At 41.2% G+C, this 19893-nt stretch overlaps 1 protein-coding gene across 1 annotated transcript; it reads right to left on the reverse strand.

Annotated features, from left to right (window-relative positions):
• Window positions 1-416: 416 nt before the first annotated feature.
• TSPAN13 (tetraspanin 13) lies at window positions 417-18850 on the reverse strand. The gene is made up of 6 exons (XM_027450899.3): window positions 18634-18850; window positions 6696-6863; window positions 5342-5422; window positions 4284-4397; window positions 3838-3948; window positions 417-2640 (listed from the first exon to the last, which is right to left on the reverse strand). The coding sequence occupies exons 1-6, from the start codon at window positions 18694-18696 to the stop codon at window positions 2566-2568; spliced, it is 612 nt and encodes a 203-aa protein (XP_027306700.1). The 5' UTR covers window positions 18697-18850; the 3' UTR covers window positions 417-2565.
• Between the last annotated feature and the right edge of the window lie 1043 nt (window positions 18851-19893).

Below are 19893 nucleotides of genomic sequence, written 5' to 3' on the forward strand. Positions count from 1 at the left end.
TCCTCTAAACACCAATTACTTACAGAGGCACCAACTCAAGTAACTTAAAAATTCTTATAGTTTTATCTGAAAATCTGGGGAAATCATTTCTGAAATGTATATGTACAGTAACTTGAAGTGCACTGGATGAATGGGGTTTCTGCAATTCCATTACGCCTCAAAAAATCTTTAAATAATTACAATTAAAATAACAATACAAACTCATAACACCAGTATGTTCCTATTCTCTTGTCAGCTACAGATTTTAAGGTATATTTTACAGGTCGGATAGTATATGTGGTATTTTTTTAAATGTGTTTTACTGCCCCCTCTTAAGAATCAGATTCTGAAATTGAATCCATATCTTTGATGTGAATTTCAAGGTTCGTAGTTGATTTTAAAAGCAAACAAACAAAAAAACAGTCTTAGACAAAGTATTATTAATACAATAGAAAAACTTTAATCAAACCTTATGCTCCACTGATCTGTCTTTTGAACACTTAAATTCACACTAAGTGTTCTGAGGCATGACAGTTACTGAAGTAGTAACATTTTCAGTATTTCTTCCGTAACACACATGTACACACTCTATATCACCTACTATAATCATGAAGCTAGAACCACCCCAAACCAAGCTCTAAATACAATGAAGAAAAATTTCAAGGTCGAAGCAATGATATAGTATTATTTTAACATTCAGAAACCTCCTCCTTAATTCTCTTCCTCTGGTTTATGACATTAATGCACAGAATACAAAGCCCATCTAGACTAGGAAAATTAGCTGTTGCTAAGGACAGCTTTGAGATCATCACTGTCCTCTTGACACTTATTGAGAACGGCAGGGTAAGTACCCTTTAACAGGACAGCATTTGGAGGAAAATAAAAAAAAGACTGTGCATATTTACATTATACTTCAGTAACAGTCTGAAGGCTTTTAAGGTCCCATTCCCCTCAGTACATGGGTTCAGCACGTGCTTGAAGCAGAAAGCAATACTTCCAGACATACGAAGCAGGAATTCACAGATCCAACACCAGGAGATGGCGCTACAAGCAGATGTTGAAGAATCATCTGAAGACAAGCTGACCTAAACTCCTCATAGCCCTCTCCATGTTCAGGTTCAGCATTTTCCTTTGAAACCTCGAGACAATTCCTTCTTGAGAAGCACTGGGCACATGAAGTCTGAAAGCATTCTGATAAGCAGGTATTTCAACTCGTTTGTGCCTTCTTTGCAAAAGCGAGAAGGCATCTGCCTAGCAAAGGGCGACCCCTATGAGAACCTTCTTTCATTTGCACTCAGTGACAGCCCTTCCACCACACTCAGCTACTGTGTGCAAGGCAGATGACCTTAATACGCTTCCCTTTTTCTCCCTGCAGAGCTGTCTTTCGGGCTACAGAAACTTCCTACACCATGCTAGAAGCAGAAGTTTAATTAAGAAAAAGTATAGGTCTGCAATTCATTGTGATTAGAAACAAATGGAACACGCACACCTCCGGCTGCTTACATCTTCCAGCTCATGGATCACTTGTGTTGGAGATTGGACCAGAGACCACGCTCTCCTTTAGCTTAGACAACACTCAGCACATGAATGATGTGCCATTCTAACTTTAATCTTTTTTTTCCCCCCCTCATTTTTTCTCCTTTTTTCCTCCTGCCCACTATTCAATCTCTTATCAAATCAAGACTTGAAGTTGGATGACAGAAGAATATATACTGCTAAGTGAGTACAACAATAGTTTTATACTATCTGTAAAAATATTTATACAGCTTTCCAAACACCAAGTCAGGTTTCCTACGTAAACAAGATGACAGACCACTATCAATGCTTATGTTGTGCAAATACCAAATTTCATTCAGTTGTCAAAGAAAAAAGGCTCAGGTTAATTAGCTCCAGATTACATCAATGGTTTTCTTCATTCATTGTTCTCATAGTGAAGATATCCATAAAAGTACTTCTTTTTAATCGTCAAAACAACTCTAAATCTGCCCCCAAGAAAACAAACCAAACAGGGTACGGAAGGGGTGAAGAGTACAGTAGTCAGTTAATACACACTTACACGCACTACAGATTATAACACCTTTACCTTTTTAAAAAATAAGAACAGGAGAGTGGGAGACCATTACTAAGACAAAAAGAAGTTGACTAGAACTCATTGTAAATCTTAATCAAAATCATACAGCTTCAAACACCCACCATGTAATTTTTATCATTTTAATGAGAAATTACATGAGTTTTTGTAATCAATGAATACAGCAGAAAATACTTTGTTTTTGGGTTTTTTTTTTGGACAGCAGAGAAACCAGTAGTGCTACAAAACTCACTGAACAGAGTTCACCATGTCAACTACTGAAGTCATAACAGAATTACTCTGACTCTGCCCAGCTACTGAATACTCTGATCTACTTCAAAATAGAGATATTTAAGAAAAACAGTGGGAATTTAAAGATGAACACCACAAACTTCTTATGGAAAAAATTTTCTTTTGGGTACATGGAGAATCCTTATTACCGGGAAGTATCAAACTATGGAGATCTAATATTTTGAAGTAGAGGGTGCAGAGAGAAGATTCAGTCTTTTATAAACTTATCAAAGAAAAGCACTAGGGTTTGCACGGGGATCCTTTTGGTTCCTGTATCTATAGGTCAGCCAGACTCCCAGAATCTGAAAGGAAAAAAAAACGCAGATATTATTAAGCAGAGGGAGAGGGTTTCCACTCTCATCTTCCATCAGTTTTAGTAAGTTTGTTTTAAACATAAAACCCCAATAACGAATTTATAGTATATGAGTGTAGGATATTATACTTTTGCTGAAATTGCACAACCCCACACCAACTACCTTAATTTAAAAAAGAATGCACCTTCTCAGAAGGTATTCTTATCTAGCAATAGAGAGAAGAAAATAAGGCCAAAACTGTATCCACAGTGCTAAGCAAAATATTTATCAGAGGATATCTAGTATCACAGTATCTAGAGCTATCCTTCCCCCCCCCCCCAGAGATAAATATTCATAAGCCTGTTTTTAGGATAATGATAAATAATATCCTCTAAATTGTTTCACTTCATCAGCTACCGCTTAAGAATAGGGTTATATTCCACTACATTTTCAAATTCAGCATAAAAAGACACACACACACCCCCTACAGCAACTTCACATTTTGAATACAGAAATTGAGGGCAGAAGTCAGAGTAATTGTACTTAAGTTGCTATATCCCTTGCTGCTGCAATATCTACAAACAGTCTGAAAACTGCACTACACAGCAGGAGCAGTATTTTAACATGCCGTACTGTGAAATTATGAAAGATCTGCTCCAACGATTTTTATTCACTGATTGATAAAGCAAGTATATGAACCATCTGGATACTAAAGCATAGAGCCAAAGACTTTAAAAAAAAAAAAGCACACCATAATGCATAAAATACAGTTCATTTATTATGGTACAGTCTCTACACTACTGGAGGCATAAAGAAAACCTCCAAAATAAACAAAGGAGCACGGAAGGACAGAGGGAGCAGGGAGAACATGGAAATAAGCTAAAAGTAACAGCATATCTTTATTACTTTTAGATAACAGTAAACCTGAACAGCTAACTTTTTGCAAAATTTAGGCTTTATAGCACCACATTTTAATGCGTTACACAGTAAGTTTGTAGTCTAAATAACAGAACGTCATAAATACTCCCAGTGTTGAATAAAGACAAGCCCTACTTTTGGCAGACTTAAACAAGCTGATAAAGTGAAAAGCTTTGACCTTATTAGGTTTGACAATGTGGGGAGTTCCTGTAATAAAACCCCTAAAACTTAAGGTTTTGTTTTGTGTCACAATTATGGGGGGGGAGCACTGTTTTCTAACCTACTTACCTCTGTGAAACTGAAGAAGAGTCCTATGCCTCCAACAAATCTGAGCACCATTCCAGAATATTCTTCTATTATCGGTGCACATGGTTGACACTGGTGACTTCTAAAGCAATCCTGTAACAGATACAAACGGAGAATTGCATTCCATTTTCTGATGAAGCTTCACTGATTGAAAGTACCCAGTTAGCTTTATAGAAGACTACGAGTCACAGACAAAGCTTTAGGAACTATAAGACTCCAAAAAAGCAAGTACACAAATAGAACCTTTAAAGAGTGCTCTGTAAGGTTCCCAGTAAGTTACATAAGGACCTTAGTATTATCATTATGACTAACTTACAGATTTGTTAAAAACCTTTACTTTCTTCAACAATGAAAGCAATTATACATTATTGAACAAATACAACAATAGAAGGTTGAGGTCTTCTTACACTTCAAAAAAAAAAACTTACAGAGGAGCAGGTTTCATTTGGATCAAAGACTCTGAATCCACAACAATTGAGATTTCTCTCAATATCTGTTCTTGCACTGTTAGTGTTATTCCATCCCACCTCTAGAAGTTGACTCTACAAGACACAAGCAAATACATATTAATTAATCTGTTTTATATATCAGTGGAAACCAACACGAGGCAACGTAGGTGATTCTCTTTTTGCTTCCTTCATAATAGGAACAACGGTTGACTTCCCAAACACAGCTCAAACAGAAACCTTATGTGATAGCTTCTCATTGAGCAGGCACATCCAAATAACAGAAATAACATTTCTTACCTAGCTTTGCTCCACCAATTATATAGCCCTTAACAACTAAAACCTTCAGATCCCAAAGTCTAACAGAATAACATTAAAGAATGAATTCAATGTTCAAACAGTCTGGATTGCAAATGAGATTGCAGCACCTAGCAGCAGCACGTTCATGGTCAAGTTGTTTTCCTCCAATCCTTTTCCTAAACTGAACAAGAGCACGAGTAATAGAACACACGACTAACCTAAACATGATTGCCCAGGTTTTAAACAAACTGTGTGTACATGTAGAAGTTGGTCATTTCATCACTATACCCTTGCCTCCTTCTTACACAGTAAGAATTATTCTCCATGCCACAGACGCTTGTCTTACTTTTCCACTTATGGGTCAGTCACTGCTGTACCTAATGTAGTCATAACCTTTTCAGTTACACAAAAACAATTCAGTGGATTTATCACCTTTACATCATGATTACTACTGTAGATTTTATCAGCTTATCTGGAACTGCTGAACACATGATATACCACGCTGCTACAACTGTGAACATAAACCTAGGTAGGAACCTTAAAATCAAAATAATTAAAAAATAAAAAAAGACATCCACAGGGCATTTTTAAACCCAGATTTTCTTAAAATATGCACTACACACTTGGAAGACTACATATATATGTATAGATAAATATGCACCCACACATACATATAAACACATGAAATAAAAATAATATTATACTATAGATTAACTGAGAAGTCATGAAACATTTCTTACCTGCTGTTCCTTGTTTAGTGCCAAACAGGCACAGGAGACAGAAAACTGGACAATAAAAACTAGCAAAAGGATGATCATGTACTGAAAGTAGTAGTTAAAGATACTCTCAAATTAATTTTGTTTATAGAACACAAATGACTAATGACATGCCTTATTTCATAAGATAAGGACAGGTCTTTTGAAACAAAAGAACTACAGAAAAATTCTAAACTAGATGTGGGAGAGATAACAAATAACATCCCCAGAACTCAATCACCATATGTTATCTCATTTTGGCTATTAGTATTCACAGCTTGTATTTTTGGGTTTTGGTATTTCTTGTTTAGGAAGACAATACGAGCAAAGAAATAATGAAAGTTGAGAGAAAAAAACTCTGTAGTTGGTTTCTTTAGCTTTACAGACTAAGGTTGCCATTTCAAGGTACTTCACTTACAATGATAAATAAAATACTTCTCCATATATTACACGTTTTTTGCTTTGTTCAATGACATCACACTGTAATTAATTAAAAAGGTAACTTTAAGATAGATTACAAAAACTGAGAGCTGCTTTTGGAATACAATTTTGCACTGATGTATCTGAAAACAGTATAAAACCAAAAATATCATGTTTTATTTGTTCACGTTTTGGATTCACAATTTGGCTGCCATGTTCCAAAGCAAAAACCTTACCTCATGTAATTAAATTGTGTATGATGCAGACATCACTATTTATTCACAGACCAGAACCAGAAATATAAGAATTTTATCTGATTAATCTCTTCTCTCATCCAAACAGATCAATTTTGTTATGCAAGGCAGCACCACAGACTGCTTACCCATAAAGGGACAGCACAGCACACTGAAAAGGCCTGTGCTTATTTCAAATCTGGGTTCACAATTAAAGACTAGGTATGAAATAAACTGCTTATTGGCAGCATGTATGGGTAACAACGCCTTCCTCTGCCAGCTACAGCCAGTTTACTGTCTGGAAGTATTGTCTTCCTCCACTGTTAAACGTTAGTAGTTCACACACTCCAGCTTGCTAGAGGGTTGAGTACACAGTGAGAAGGGTTTGTAACATGTAACACAGTGGCACACTTCTCTATCTTCTCAAAAAGCTGAAATATTTTAATTTTTAAAAAGAGAAGGATAGGATAGTTCTGTCTTCAAAGTGAAAATAAGGGCAGAACAATGAAATTAGAATAAAATAAACTGGGAATGATGTTTAATTTAAACTGCATCTGACCAAGCCAGAAATTCACAGCTTTGTTCTGTTTTTGAAGCACCTTCCACAAGGTGTCAGCCCACAGATCAGGTTGTTGACATGCCTTGAACCAAGTTGTGATTCATGTTCTAACACATCGGAAGGATACAAAGAACAGCAATACTTGATGATGTTTCACCGCACCAATCAATCCAACAAGGGCAATGAGGAAGAGGAAGATGCCTACTGCAATTGCCACTCCGACAACTCTGAAACTAGAGATGAGGCCAAAACCGATTCCCCATGCTGCAATTCCAATCAGCAGCAAGCTTACCAGCTGGAGGGAAGAGAAAACAGAGTTAGTCTGCATGTTAAAAGAGGCTCAACCAACACACAGCTACATTCCTTACGTTAAGGTTGTTACCAGAAATGTACAATTCTTTCCAGTTCAAAGAGAAGCAGCACAATGCTAAACGAACTAATTTTCCACTTCATCCTGGAAATGACTTTACCAGATGTTTTAAGGCACAGATACTCCTCAACACTGTTACACAGGAACTGTGGTAGCTCATGCAACATGGCTTGACTTGTAGGCTATCTGTAACTGACTAGAAACAGTGAATTTGTGTGGATTATAACAGAATTGACAAAATAAGATAAAAATCATCATCTTTAAAGTACAGAATGGTAGAATGAAACTTCCAGATGTTTTCTGCAACTCTGCATATTTATGGAGTAAAGCTCCACAGCTCTGAACATATAAAAAAACATACTTTGCCAAAACATACCGTAATCAGAAATACTTGTATTAATTCGTTACAGAAGATTCTGTGTAGTACATGATATAACACAGCAGTTAAAAAGGTCACACAAAAATACCTTTTAGATCTGTATCTCAAGGACTGCATATAGTGCAACAATTAAGGGGTCCTGTCTCAGCCATGTATTTCATCAGGAAATTAGCTCTCCTATGAGGTCAATCCTACTTCAATACCCAAAGCACTCCTATGCTGTTTCCTTCCTTTTAAAGATGGTATTCAGGGAAAGCAAGCAGAATCTGTCCCAGTTAGTTAGCTAGAATTTATTGTTTATGTGGGCAGGAAGCTCCAGCCTTTCCTGTTTCCAGGCCAAACACATAGGAAAAAAAAAAAATTTCCAACATGAAAAGCTGCAGAGAAATCTGCAATGAGTTACAACAGGAGGGAAGCAGCAGACAAAGCAACGCAGATGTCCTTGACACAAGATGCCTAACACTCATTTGAAACAGTTAGACCTATGCATAACACATCGCCTATTACATTCTCCATTAAATAACATCAATTTGACATGCAAATTTCAAGTTTCCCAAAGCCTGACCTCACCAAAAATACCCAGAAGCTGTATTATTATAAAAAGTAGTAAGCACTCGGTCTAGTCCAACTGCACGGCTTTATTCAACAACAAATATAGGGCAGCACTTACACTTGTTTGAACAAAAACTGATGAACAAGACTATCGGGACATTTTACTACTTACCAGAGGGATTAAAAAAAAAAAAAAGTAAATTTCCAGTTTAACCATCGTTTCAATATATTTACCCTAAAGCAGGGCATTTTTCTTGGTTTTAATGCAGAACGTGATTCTATGAGAGCATATTTTTTCAACTAAAGTATCTTTTAGAAGACTGGTTGATATAATGCTGCTTTTGAGAGAAGAAAATCTAAAAGAACATCAAGAAAGCTTGTGAGCTTTCTTGATCACAAGTTTGATGCTCAGCAAGATCAAAACACAGTGGGAGTTGTCCCCAGCTTGTGTTCAGACAAACACATCTCAAAAAAGTTCTTATGAAAAGCCACTAATCCACAGGAGAAATTTAATCAGTCTGCAAGAAGAAAAGGATGGTATTTGCCATCCCTACACCTTCCGTTCACAACATGAAGAGACAGAAGAGCAGTATAACAGTGTTAGAAATTGTTCAATACCAGTAGAGTTTCAAGATTAATTCACATATTTGTTTCTCTTAAATGAAAAACCTTAATCATCATGTTTAGCGAAAATCAAAACACTGGGCCAAGATGTCAAGAATCTAAATTACAGGGAAGAGAAAAATAAGAAAACAACAACAAAAGCGCCTTGACTCTGCCACAGACAGATCTTCTGAACGTATGCTGCATAAGGCTATAAACTTCCTAAAACTGCTGGTTAAAAATTAGCCTTGATATCAGAGAGTTAAGTGCAAGATCCTCCTGTTCTGATCTATGCCCATTCACTTTATTTCATTGCTTTGTACCACAGGAAAGATTTATTTTACTACATTAGCGTCAGAAATGTCCATATCTTTGCTCAGTTATTTCTTAAAAATTCTAAAACAGGTATATGAAATCACTTTATTCTTAACAGGATCAAAATCAAAAAATAGGAGATCTAAACAAAATCTATGCTTAAAACATTCTTAGATGTGTGGTATGTGAGCTGCAGAGTACCCCTTACTTCTTGCTGCTGTTAATTGCCTCTGCTAGAAAGTAAAAAACAAAAAAAAAAAAAAAAAAAAAAAGGAAAAAAAATACTCTTCTAGACTCTTAAACCTGTTGTTCAACCTCAAATGTGCAATAGTCTGGTGGCCAACTTTGACCAAAAAAAAAAAAAAGAAAGAGATACGTTTTCTCTTCATTTATGAAGCTGACCACTGCCTAATTCTTCAAAGCATCTGGAAATTCTGGAAATTCCTTATGATCACAGGTCTATATTACTGGGTTCCGGTTGGCAAGTGATGTGAGAATGCTTCATCCAGTATCAGCCAGATTGGGATCAAAGCCACTCCAGACTCCTCCAATTTCAGCCACTTGAAAGTGTGGAAAATTGACCGTGTATTTCAAAACTGAACGCAAACTGAAGGCTTACAAACCATTCTCAAAATGGATTTAGGATTAAGCTTGTGCCTCTTCTGCATGTTGAAAGATGAAATTTTTTTTATTCCTTCGTTTTCAGTTGTGCTTCGACACTGGGAATCATCCCCTCTGGGTTCTTATTACCAGGTCGACAGGTGGCTGTCAGGAAGCGTCAGACATGTGATTCAGCAGCTACAGATCCAGACTGTAGACATAACCAATTGCTCAGATGTAGGTCTCCAAGAAACAAACTCCCTGTCTAGTAAACTAAGCTTTTCAACTCTTTTGTCCCCTCCCTCCAAAGAATAAAGGCATTTTTCCCTGTTATTGTTCATTCCGTTAAGCAATAAAGGCAGAGACATATGCAGTTTTATAGAATCATAATGTGAAACACTAAAGTAAACACATACTACTACAAACAGGAAAAATAACTTAAGCTGTTTTGGGAAGTTTTTACAGTTCGGTAAATCAAAGCAAGATTCTTAGGTTAAACAACTGTTTAGCTGCTACTCAACACTGTATATTCAGGTGTTTTGAAACAAAGAACTTAGATGTAATATTTCTAAAAGTGAACCTACTGTGACTTTGAAATTAATCATGGTTCAAAAAAAAAATCAGTGCCCCTAACTACTTTTAAATGAACAGTATGTACATTCTAGAGGTACCAACTTTATTTATTTAAAAACTCATCTATTTCTGCTAAATAAAGACAAAAGGATTGTACAGATCTTCCAAACGTCATGTTTAATTTTACTGACTGAACGTTTCACAGCAGCAACCCTCACCCCCCCAAGAAAATAATTTCATCTTTGGAAGACTGAAGTAGAAGTGAAACTAATTTCTCTACATAAATTTTACATTATGTACAGCTAGCCTTACTTACTGATGCTTCAAATATTTACTACCAAAAACATAGCAAATCACAGCCCAGTTTCTAGTGAATAGGACAGATCTGTTTTCCCACAGTTCATTAATAAGCTGAAAAAACTTGGGTTGGAAAAATGGACTGTTAGATTGAATGAAACCTGGCTGGATGGTTGAGCTTAAACAGTAGTAACGGATGGCTCCACATCCTGCTGGTAGCTGGTAAGGGGGTTGATACAGGGGCCAACATCACTCAGCATCTTCAACAACAGCCTAGGTGATGGAATAGAACAAATCCTTCAAACATCCATGGATGATACTAAACAAGAAAGAGGGACTGACTCTCCAAATACTAGAGGTTCAACTCAGACCTTGATGAACTTTGTGAGGTTTTTATTGGCTCACTCCTAAAGTGCAGAATTGTGCACCTGGGTTATGTCATTGCCAGTCTGGGAACAGACTGGCTGAACAACAGCCTTCCGAGATAGACCTGGGGATTGCACAGGTTGCCAAGTGGAATACAAGCCAAAGTCTGCTCTCACTGTGAAGGGAAAGCCAAGAGGAGGACGACCAAAGGAAACTCAATGCTGGAGAAGCTGCAAGCTGAAGTACTGTGTCCTATTTTAAACCTCCCAAGTCAAAAAGAAATATGAGAAGCTGGAAAGGGTCTCCAAATGGCCTGGAGCTTTGCGGATGATGTTTGAGAATCAGGTGATGGAGCTAGGTTTGCTTAGTCAGTCATAATCTAATAGTAGCTGAAAATGAAGGAGCGTTATGAAAACAATGGAGGCAAACACTTCTCAGTACTGACAGGCAGCAAAACAAGGGTGACAGCCACAAGCAACGGCTTGGAAGGTTCTGGACATCAAAAAAAAGAAAACACCTGCAAGGTGGTTTGGTGCTGCACTCAAAAAGATGATGAAATCTGTTCTCTGAGGTGTTCAAGACTGAAGTAGACAAAGTCACAGCTGGCAACCTAGTGTTGCTCATAATCCTGCTCAGAGCAGAAGCCCAGACAAGCGGGCCCTGAAGTCCCCTCCAAACACCACTGCCAGCAGATCTACCATGGAAATTTTACCACTCCCCACACCAAAAATCCAAGTTTTATGAGAAGGATGGGGGACAGGCTTAACACTGACTAAGGACTCTGCTGAACCACCTGGCTCATTAAATACTACAATCTCCTAAGCCATGCAACAGCAAAACACCTTCTTACAAGCAGTTCTCAATAAAAGAGCTACAAATGGTTCTTCAGAAGTACTTACGCAGTGATTTAAAAGGTCCCATTCACTTAAGAGCAAAAGAATTTATTACAGCCTCAAACTAGAGCAAGTTGTCTCACAGAAAGATACTACAAGCACACACTACCCACAAACCAGAAAAGCAAGACAGAGTCCCAGGAAGTATGTGAATATGGGGAAACAACAGCCAGTATTCCAAATTTAAGACTCTCTATTGTGGCTTTACCCTGCCAGGCAGCTGAGCTCCACCACAACTACTCTCTCAATTCCCTTCCCCAAAGGGAAATGGGGAGAAAATACGATGTGGTAAGGACAGAGAGATCACTCAATAATTACCGTCATGGGCAAGACAGACTCAGCATGGGGAGATCAATGTAATTTATTGCCTATTGTTACCAAGCTAGAGCAGTAAGAAACCTAAAAATACCTTCTCCTCCATCTACCATCTCCTACATCCTTCCCCCAATGGAATGGGGGCTGCGGTCAGTCCCTGATGCTTCATCTCCACCACTCCTTCACGGTCACTCAGCCCCTGCTCCCCGTGGGGTCCCTCCCACGGGATGCCGTCCTTCCCAAACTGATCCTGCGGGGGCTGCCCACAGGCAACAGCTCTTCAAGAACTGCTCCCACACGGCTCTGTACCACAGGGTCCATCCCCCAGGAGCAAACTGCTCCAGCACGGGTCCCCCACAGGGGGCAGCTCCCCCCAGACTCCCTGCTCCTGCATGGACTCCTCTCTATGGGTTGCAGCTCCGGCCTGGGGCCTGCTCCCTGCGGGGGCTCTCCATGGGCCACAGCCTCCTCCAGGCCACATCCACCTGCTCCACCAGGGGCTCCTCCACAGGCTGCAGCATGGAGATCTGCTCCATGTGGGACCCATGGGCTGCAGGGGGACAGCCTGCTCCACCAGGGGCCTCTGCACAGGCTGCAGGGGAACTGCTGCTGCATTCCTGGAGCACCTCCTGCCCTCCTGCTGCACTGACCTTGGGGGCTGCAGGGCTGCTTCTCACTCCTCGCTCTCTCAGCTGCTGTTGCACAGCAGTTGTTTTTTTCCCCCCCTTCCTTAACTCTGCTCTCCCAGAGGCCCACCCAGCATCGCTCCCTGGCTCAGCTCTGGCAAGCAGCAGGTCCCTTTGGATCCGGCTGGAGCTGGCCCTGACCTGACATGGGGCAGCTGCTGGGCTCTGCTCACAGAGGCCACCCCTGCAGTCCCCCTGCTGCCAAGCCCTTGCCACGTAAACCCAATACACCCTTGTTTACTGCCTTAACCTATACAAACTCCATCAACCTTTTCTAAAAACACATACACAATAACCCAATATATAAACTCACAGATTTGAAATTAAATGTCTTCCTGGAACAAACCTACAGGCAGCATAAGTCCCAAGAGATGAACAGTAGATTTCACTATGAGGTCAAGTACTTTTTCCTACAGAGTCTGAAAAAAAGTAAGAAAATCAAGCATCTTGCCATTAGAGAAAATATTACTCCCATATCAGCATTTCTGTATGAAATATTTTAGGGACTCTATGTTCAAGATCAGTGGAATGAATCAGACTCCACTTGAAGCATCTTCCATTATACGTGTCTAAAAATACACATATAAATGTTTGTCCATTACACACACAGACTTGGATTTCAGAGATGCTTCAGAAGAACAATTTATAGACAAAGTAGAATTTTTGTGACAGAAGCTGAAGTCATCACAAGTTTGCTTGTCCCATCCTCCAGTTAACTCATTGTTAACATGAATAAAGCATTAGCCTTTATAGTACCTGTCTGGTTTTCTTTTCCCTTAATACTGCATAAATTACTCCTTTAACTCATCTAAAAGCAAAATGGAAAACAAATTCTTAATTCACTAGTCTTTAAATCCAAGTTTTCCTGTGCTCAAGGTTGCTCTTTTGCACCACCACTGCACCAGATAAATGCATTTCCCTTCACACTTACCCCATGTATTTATACACAAGCTTAACTTCTATGTTACAAAAAGAAACCAAGACACAGAGAAATGATTTCAATAGACACCACTACTGACAAACAATTCAAATGCCCAGACCAGTTCCTCCTTTCCTCAATGGCATGCCATAAGCAAATATGCTATTTTCACTGACTTCACTGACTTTTCAGCATTTCAACTAGCTTCAACTGCTTGCTAGGAAGCAAGTCAGACACGGAATTTAGCGTTCTCAGTGCTTCTTTGTAGCCTCAGACCAAAACACAGTTAATAAAAACTACATTTCAGAAGTTAAATTTCAAGAAATATGGCCTCACCATTCCTGCATTAAGAGACTATAAAGCCTTCACACCACTATCAGCAAAGGAAATATTTACAGAAGAGCTGTCAGACTGGATAAGGAAGAGGAACTGAAATCAGAGAGATTGCACACATGATGAAATGCATCCTCCCTGACCCCTCTCTCCCTCTACACAATTCACAATCATAACACTTCTTTTAAGGGGGATTTAAAATCTAAACCTGAAGTGGTATATTGTGTAGTGGTATTTTGATGTCAAAGATTTCTACCACTCTCCCCCCTTCAACTCAGTCAATCATTTCTTCACATCCACAGAGAATCTACAAGACAATTCTTCTGGTTCCCCACACTTCATCTAAAAACAACGTGTTAATATAAAAGGCAGTATGTGCTGGTGCACCTTTAGCAAGCCACGACTAGAGTGAAATTGATTTTTATCATGCCTGCAGGTTATCCAACCCATAAGCAACTTTGCCTCTCAGTATTTCTTCAGCTTTACCAAAAGCAAAGTTAAGGTTAAGCAGTAAAGCTTTGGGCACTTCTAGAGGATTTCCAACAGAAAGCAGAACCTTTCACAATTATAATACTTACTCCATTTACATGAGGAACTATCAGTGGTCTGGTTACTGAACAGCCTTGAAAGGCATGATGTGGAGTGAGCAATTTATGTGAAAGGCAGCATTCCTGTCTCTTATCACAGAAGCCAGCTCCTTGGGTTTGATGGCCCAGTTCAGAGTTCTTTGTGTTGTTGGCCAGTAATTAGGAACAAATTGTTGCTGACCATGTAACAAGCTTCTGTAAGGTTGAACCAGCAGTGAGATTTAACCCCTGTTTTGTACTCCATGGTTTTGGGAAATGCAAGCTTTCTGCTGTATAATGGGAACAGCTGTCTTCTAAAATGCTTACTTTTGCTTGCCCCTTTCCCTCCCTCCCTCCCCCCTTTTTTTTTTTATAAATGGAAAATGTTTTCAGGAAGCCCAGTGATCCTTCACAGATCCTTCTTCCACACATATTTCACCCTCAACCTGAAAACATCAGTAGAAAATAATGATTTGAGCTCCAAGACTACTTCAGGGCATTCAAAGGGCATCTCTAAATGATGCTGGTTTTAAAGCGTCCACCTGTACTGTCAGAATGGTTGAACACATCAGAAAACAAAATATACCATACTCCATACGACCTCCTCCTTCTGCACCCTATCATTCTCCAGTTCTTTTATTTAGCATGGTGGTCTGGCCTTCCTAGGCCTTCCAACTCAAACTACACACTCTGCACAAGCTGTTTCTAAATAAATAATAAAAAAAACACTTAAACACTCATATCTGATCTACAGACCCAGCATTTTGGCTACAAACTGACACACAGCACATCTGAGCACATGCCCAAGGACTGACAAGTTTTAAAATATATTTCAGTGTAGATAATCTTTGGTATTCTCATGTGTGAGCACAGAAGCCTTCCAGAAAAGCCAATGAAAACAAACAGACTAAATTAACATGACCAACATTGACCTTCCTTGCCACATAGTCAGGAGCTTCTGTACCACTGTTGCACTTACACACAAAAACAGCACAGCTCGTACAGCTGCCTTCACGCTGTCCTTGGGAAAGAAGGAACCACTCCAAGGCAGCCTGCCCCATCTGCTGAGCACCCAGTTCGGACAGTGAGTTAGAGCAGCCCAATGCACAGGCAGGTGCTGCAGCAAACTTGACCTGCACGCTTGTACACAGACTGGAGAGCATCAGACACAGCAAGCAGCAAGCTATTTGCTGCTTGCTTCTCAGGGCAGAAAAACTTAGTCGAACCAAAAGGGAACTGATCTCAGAGATCACAGGTTCCTCTACCACTGTGAAAGAAATTGATGTGTAGGACAGGAATTGGGTTTCTCTGATTACTGCCTGCTAGTACCTGGGTCTGCATAACCACTGCAGCAGGCAGGAAATTACCAGAAAGCACCAGCGACAGCTGCATTCCCTTTCCCTAGGAAAATCCAAATGTTTACCCTGCCTCTGACACCAGCTCTCTCTGTGCAGAGTGAGAAGAGATGGAGCCTGCACACTTCCTGGGGGATGCAAGGGGTATTACAAGCCCCACCATGCCAAACACTTGCTGCCCAAATCTGGGATTTTCTGTCCTCATCTTTGCATATATTTACATAACACAGGGAAGGCAATTTTGCAAAGGTGGCAGACAGCACAAATGTAGTAATTACTTACAGTAATTATTGCACCCAGAGAACAGACAGCAATAGGTAAAGAAAAAAAAAAAAAAACTTTCAAGTACAATACTTTCAATAGCAATGCAAAGAACAGGGAGGGCACTGAACAGGCAGTCTAGAAACAAGTTCAGAGAGCAAAGTACTGTAAGAAGTAGATGATTTTGATAAGGCGCTTTCTAGTGTTACGAGGAAACATGGATGCTCTTATGGCATGAGCCCTGTGGTACTAAAGAAAATACTTACTTTTAATGATGTTTTACCTTAAAATCAAACAGCCACTCTAGGTGTAAGAAAAACTGAAAGCCTACTCTTGAAAACAAAGGCAAGATATTTACATACTGAAAACAAACAGTTAATGTTTGGTGCTGCAGGAATAACTAAGCTGCTCAGGTGATAAAAACAGCAAATACCATCCAAATGAACAGTACTTTTTTTTCTTTAATTTAAATACATATAATGTTGCATCCCAGCCACCACTTCAATCTTTCATCACTAGCCAGGACTTGGGAATTTCCCTTTCCTTTCTGAGGAATCTGATCTGAAATAAGATACCAACTGTTCACCCTTCAACAGAATTACTCAAGACTTCCTTGAAAGGAACACTGTCTACCTAAGGAAATCCTTGTCTGATTAAAGTGAGCAAATACCAGTAAGGCAAGCAACTAGGGTACTCTCATACCTGAGAGATTAGAAACCTGTAGTTACAATGCATCCTTGAATCTAGCTGAACTCCATGGACAGCCCTTTTAAACAGTTTATATTGGTCTGACACTCACAGAAAAACATAAATATGATTGACTAAAACAAAATTGGTCAGATATCCAAAGCTAGAACTCTAAAAATTATTGTAGGTAGACAGTTCTTCCATGTAAAACCTTATTCTAGCAATGCACTTCATTTTATACATACTACGCCAACGGTTTCAATTATTTTTCCCTACTCTTCCTGTACCTGCAAGGAACCATACTGAAGTCAGCAAGATTCAACATAGATGCCAGAATTACTCACAGGAAAAAAAATTAAAATAGAATCTGTGCCTAAGGACATTAACTCAGTCCAGAGAAAAACCAAAGCACATCAGCAAATATCACCTGAAAAGAACGGTAAGCAAGCAATTAGGTTAGTCAGTTTCTGGTTTCTTACCTTAAGCCAGTAACTGATTTATTACTGACAGGATATGTATTTTTCTTGGTATACCAAGAAAAATACGAGTAAAACAAGACAGCAAGCCCCAATATCCTACTTTGTTGTTTTGAAATTCAAGATATTCTAGAAGTGCTTAAAAAAAAAAAAAGCTTAATACAAACTGTAACTCCCCCAAGCACGTGATACAGACACATCGATGTAGCTGAATGTTCAAGAAGTGTTACCTAACAGAGCTTGTTATCTCTCCCCACTACTCCTCTCACCAATCCTTGCTGTGAATTACTGTTGCTTAAAAAGGTGAAGCTCATTGTCTGTTGGTCTTCCATGTGCTTTTCCAGTTTGGAGAACTGAGAGCAGGCCATCTCCTCTCTTACCAATCATTAATCGGCAACACAAGCAGTAACAGGTGGATATCCCAGTTACTGTAATTTAAAGTCTTTCCTTCCTCTCAGCAAAAGCATATGCTCTGCACAGGTGACACAGATGAATACCAAGTGACGCCCACAAAGTAAATTCTACTCAGAGACATCAGAGGAAGATTCAGGGCACAGGTACATTGCACAGGTGTTACAAACGGTACCACGGAGGTCTGAGAGATCAACCCACCCCTTTAAGGCTAAATATGCTCAGAAGTCCTACCGGATCCCATAGATCTGGTTACTATCTGCCTGTCAGAATGTGCAATGAGATTTCAGGGAAACACACACAGATGGAGATTTGTGTACATATATTACCTTAGAAAGACCCACATTTTTCTCACCTTTCTGTCGTACAAGAAGTAACAATTAAAAAAAATAAAATCTTGCTTGACATCTTGGTTTACTTAAAGAGAAATCAGGGTGGAGCACTCCAAGTTACCTTCACCGTGGTCTGCTACACGAAGGTTACCTGAGACTGCAGATGCCAAAGCAGCCGATGCCTGCCTGCTCTGTTAGCTGGGGCCAACGTGGGCAAAGCACAGTGCCGCAGGGACCCCGTGCGACTTCCTAGGGCCACCTGGTGTTCCCAGAAGCACCCCTACACCCACTCACACCCCTCCGTGGGGCTTACAGCCGCACCTGACGAGCCGCTGGCGATGGGCAGGGTTTGGTGGCTGAACCCCATCAGAGCCGCTCGCTCCCTGGGCACACGCAGCCGGGGGCAGCCATTACACGCAGCCCTGCTCCCCGCGCTGCCTCGTGCGAGCATGGAAAAGGAGAAGAAAAAAGAAAAAACAAAAAACAAAACACACACACACCCCAACCACCAACGTTACTGCTGGCCGTTGAACACCGCCCCCCAGACTCACCGAAATAACAGCAGGTGCCTGCCCGGGGGCAGTCACCCACCCTAACGCACGCCGCCCCCCTCCTGCCGTGCCCCCGCTCCCTTCTCGGGGGGGGGCAGCGGAGCCCAACCGGGGGGCAGCGGGACCCCCCAGACACACACCGCGGGGCTCTCCCCCAGCCCCGCGGGGCAGCCCTGGCCGCCAAACCCCGTCCCCCGAAGCCCCCCGCGCCGCCCCGCGCCGCACCGTGTAGAGCAGGTTGAGGGCGCAGAGGCAGTTCTTGGAGCAGGCGAAGCCCCCGCACACCATGGCGCCGGTGCCGGTACCGCTGCCGGCGCGGTGCGCTGCGGTCCGGGAGAGCCGAGCCGAGCCGCGGGGAGGCCGCCCCGCCCCCGCCCCGCCGCCAGCAGGTGAGCGGCGCCCGCTGATTGGCCGGGCCCCGGCGCAAAGGTAACAATGTGCAAATGAGGGGCTGAGGGGATGGGGATGGCGATGGCCGCCTCCTGAGGGGCAGGGGGTGCTCGGGGCTCAGCCCCGGCTGCCCTCCCCTAGGGTGTCCCCCTGCCGTGCCTGGGGCCTGGCGCGGGGCTACGGGGGGAGAGGCGGCGCTGGGCGTTACCGGGGGGTCGGCACCGCCTCGGCCATCTTGTTGTGCTGCCGCCTGCAGCCGCCTTCCCCCTCCCCTGGTCTGTGGTCGGTAGCCTCACCCCCTGGGTAATCAGAAGGAGGCGTTCAAGGGGTTGTTTTTCTGGAGCGTTTGGAGTACTGTGAAGTTTTACTGGCTCTTTGTGTATTTCTTTTTTTTTCCTTTTTTTTTTTATTGTCAGGTTCTTTCTGTGCCTTCTCTTACAAGTTTACATCAGTATGAGAGTTAAATATTTTTGCTCATGGGCAGCCACACAAAATAGCCCATCTATACCATTTCACAACAGCCTTCCCAAATTTCTGCTGCTGGTTCCAGTTGCCTGAAGCACTGTCCCGGTTCACCAGTACCCTCCCAAACCCCATCTTCAGACCCTGTGGAGCGATGCCGTGCAATAAACGCAACAGGCCCAGTAACCGCAGGCTACTTCAGGGTGTGCGCATGTTGCAGGATTGGTGACCAAAATGTTTTCTTTTCTTTTTCTGTGCTTCACAAAGAGGCAAGATCTGTGTTCCTCCACCATGAGCACTTGGGCTGTTTTGTAGCGCTGTGGCTTTATTGCAGGAAGGTTTGGTGCCAGAGCAAAACTTGCCAGCGATGGTCGGTTCCCGGATAGCAGAGGAAGCTGCATCTACTTTCTGATGAATTCACGACAATTCTTAATGGGAACTTGTCATCAAAACAATTTAAGAAGGAAATTTCAAAAGCGTTTTGTTTTATGTAATTTGGCTGGCCTCTGTCTGCTAAGGAAAGCCTCAGCAGGCTAGTAATTCCTGCCAGCAGCGAGACAGAAAGAGGCTGAACAACAGCAGGCTTTGTCTTTCCTGGGCTGTCACTCAGATCTCTCTTTTTTTAACATCTTT

Source organism: Anas platyrhynchos, chromosome 2 (genome assembly GCF_047663525.1).
Source record: "Anas platyrhynchos isolate ZD024472 breed Pekin duck chromosome 2, IASCAAS_PekinDuck_T2T, whole genome shotgun sequence".
NCBI lineage: Eukaryota > Metazoa > Chordata > Aves > Anseriformes > Anatidae > Anas > Anas platyrhynchos.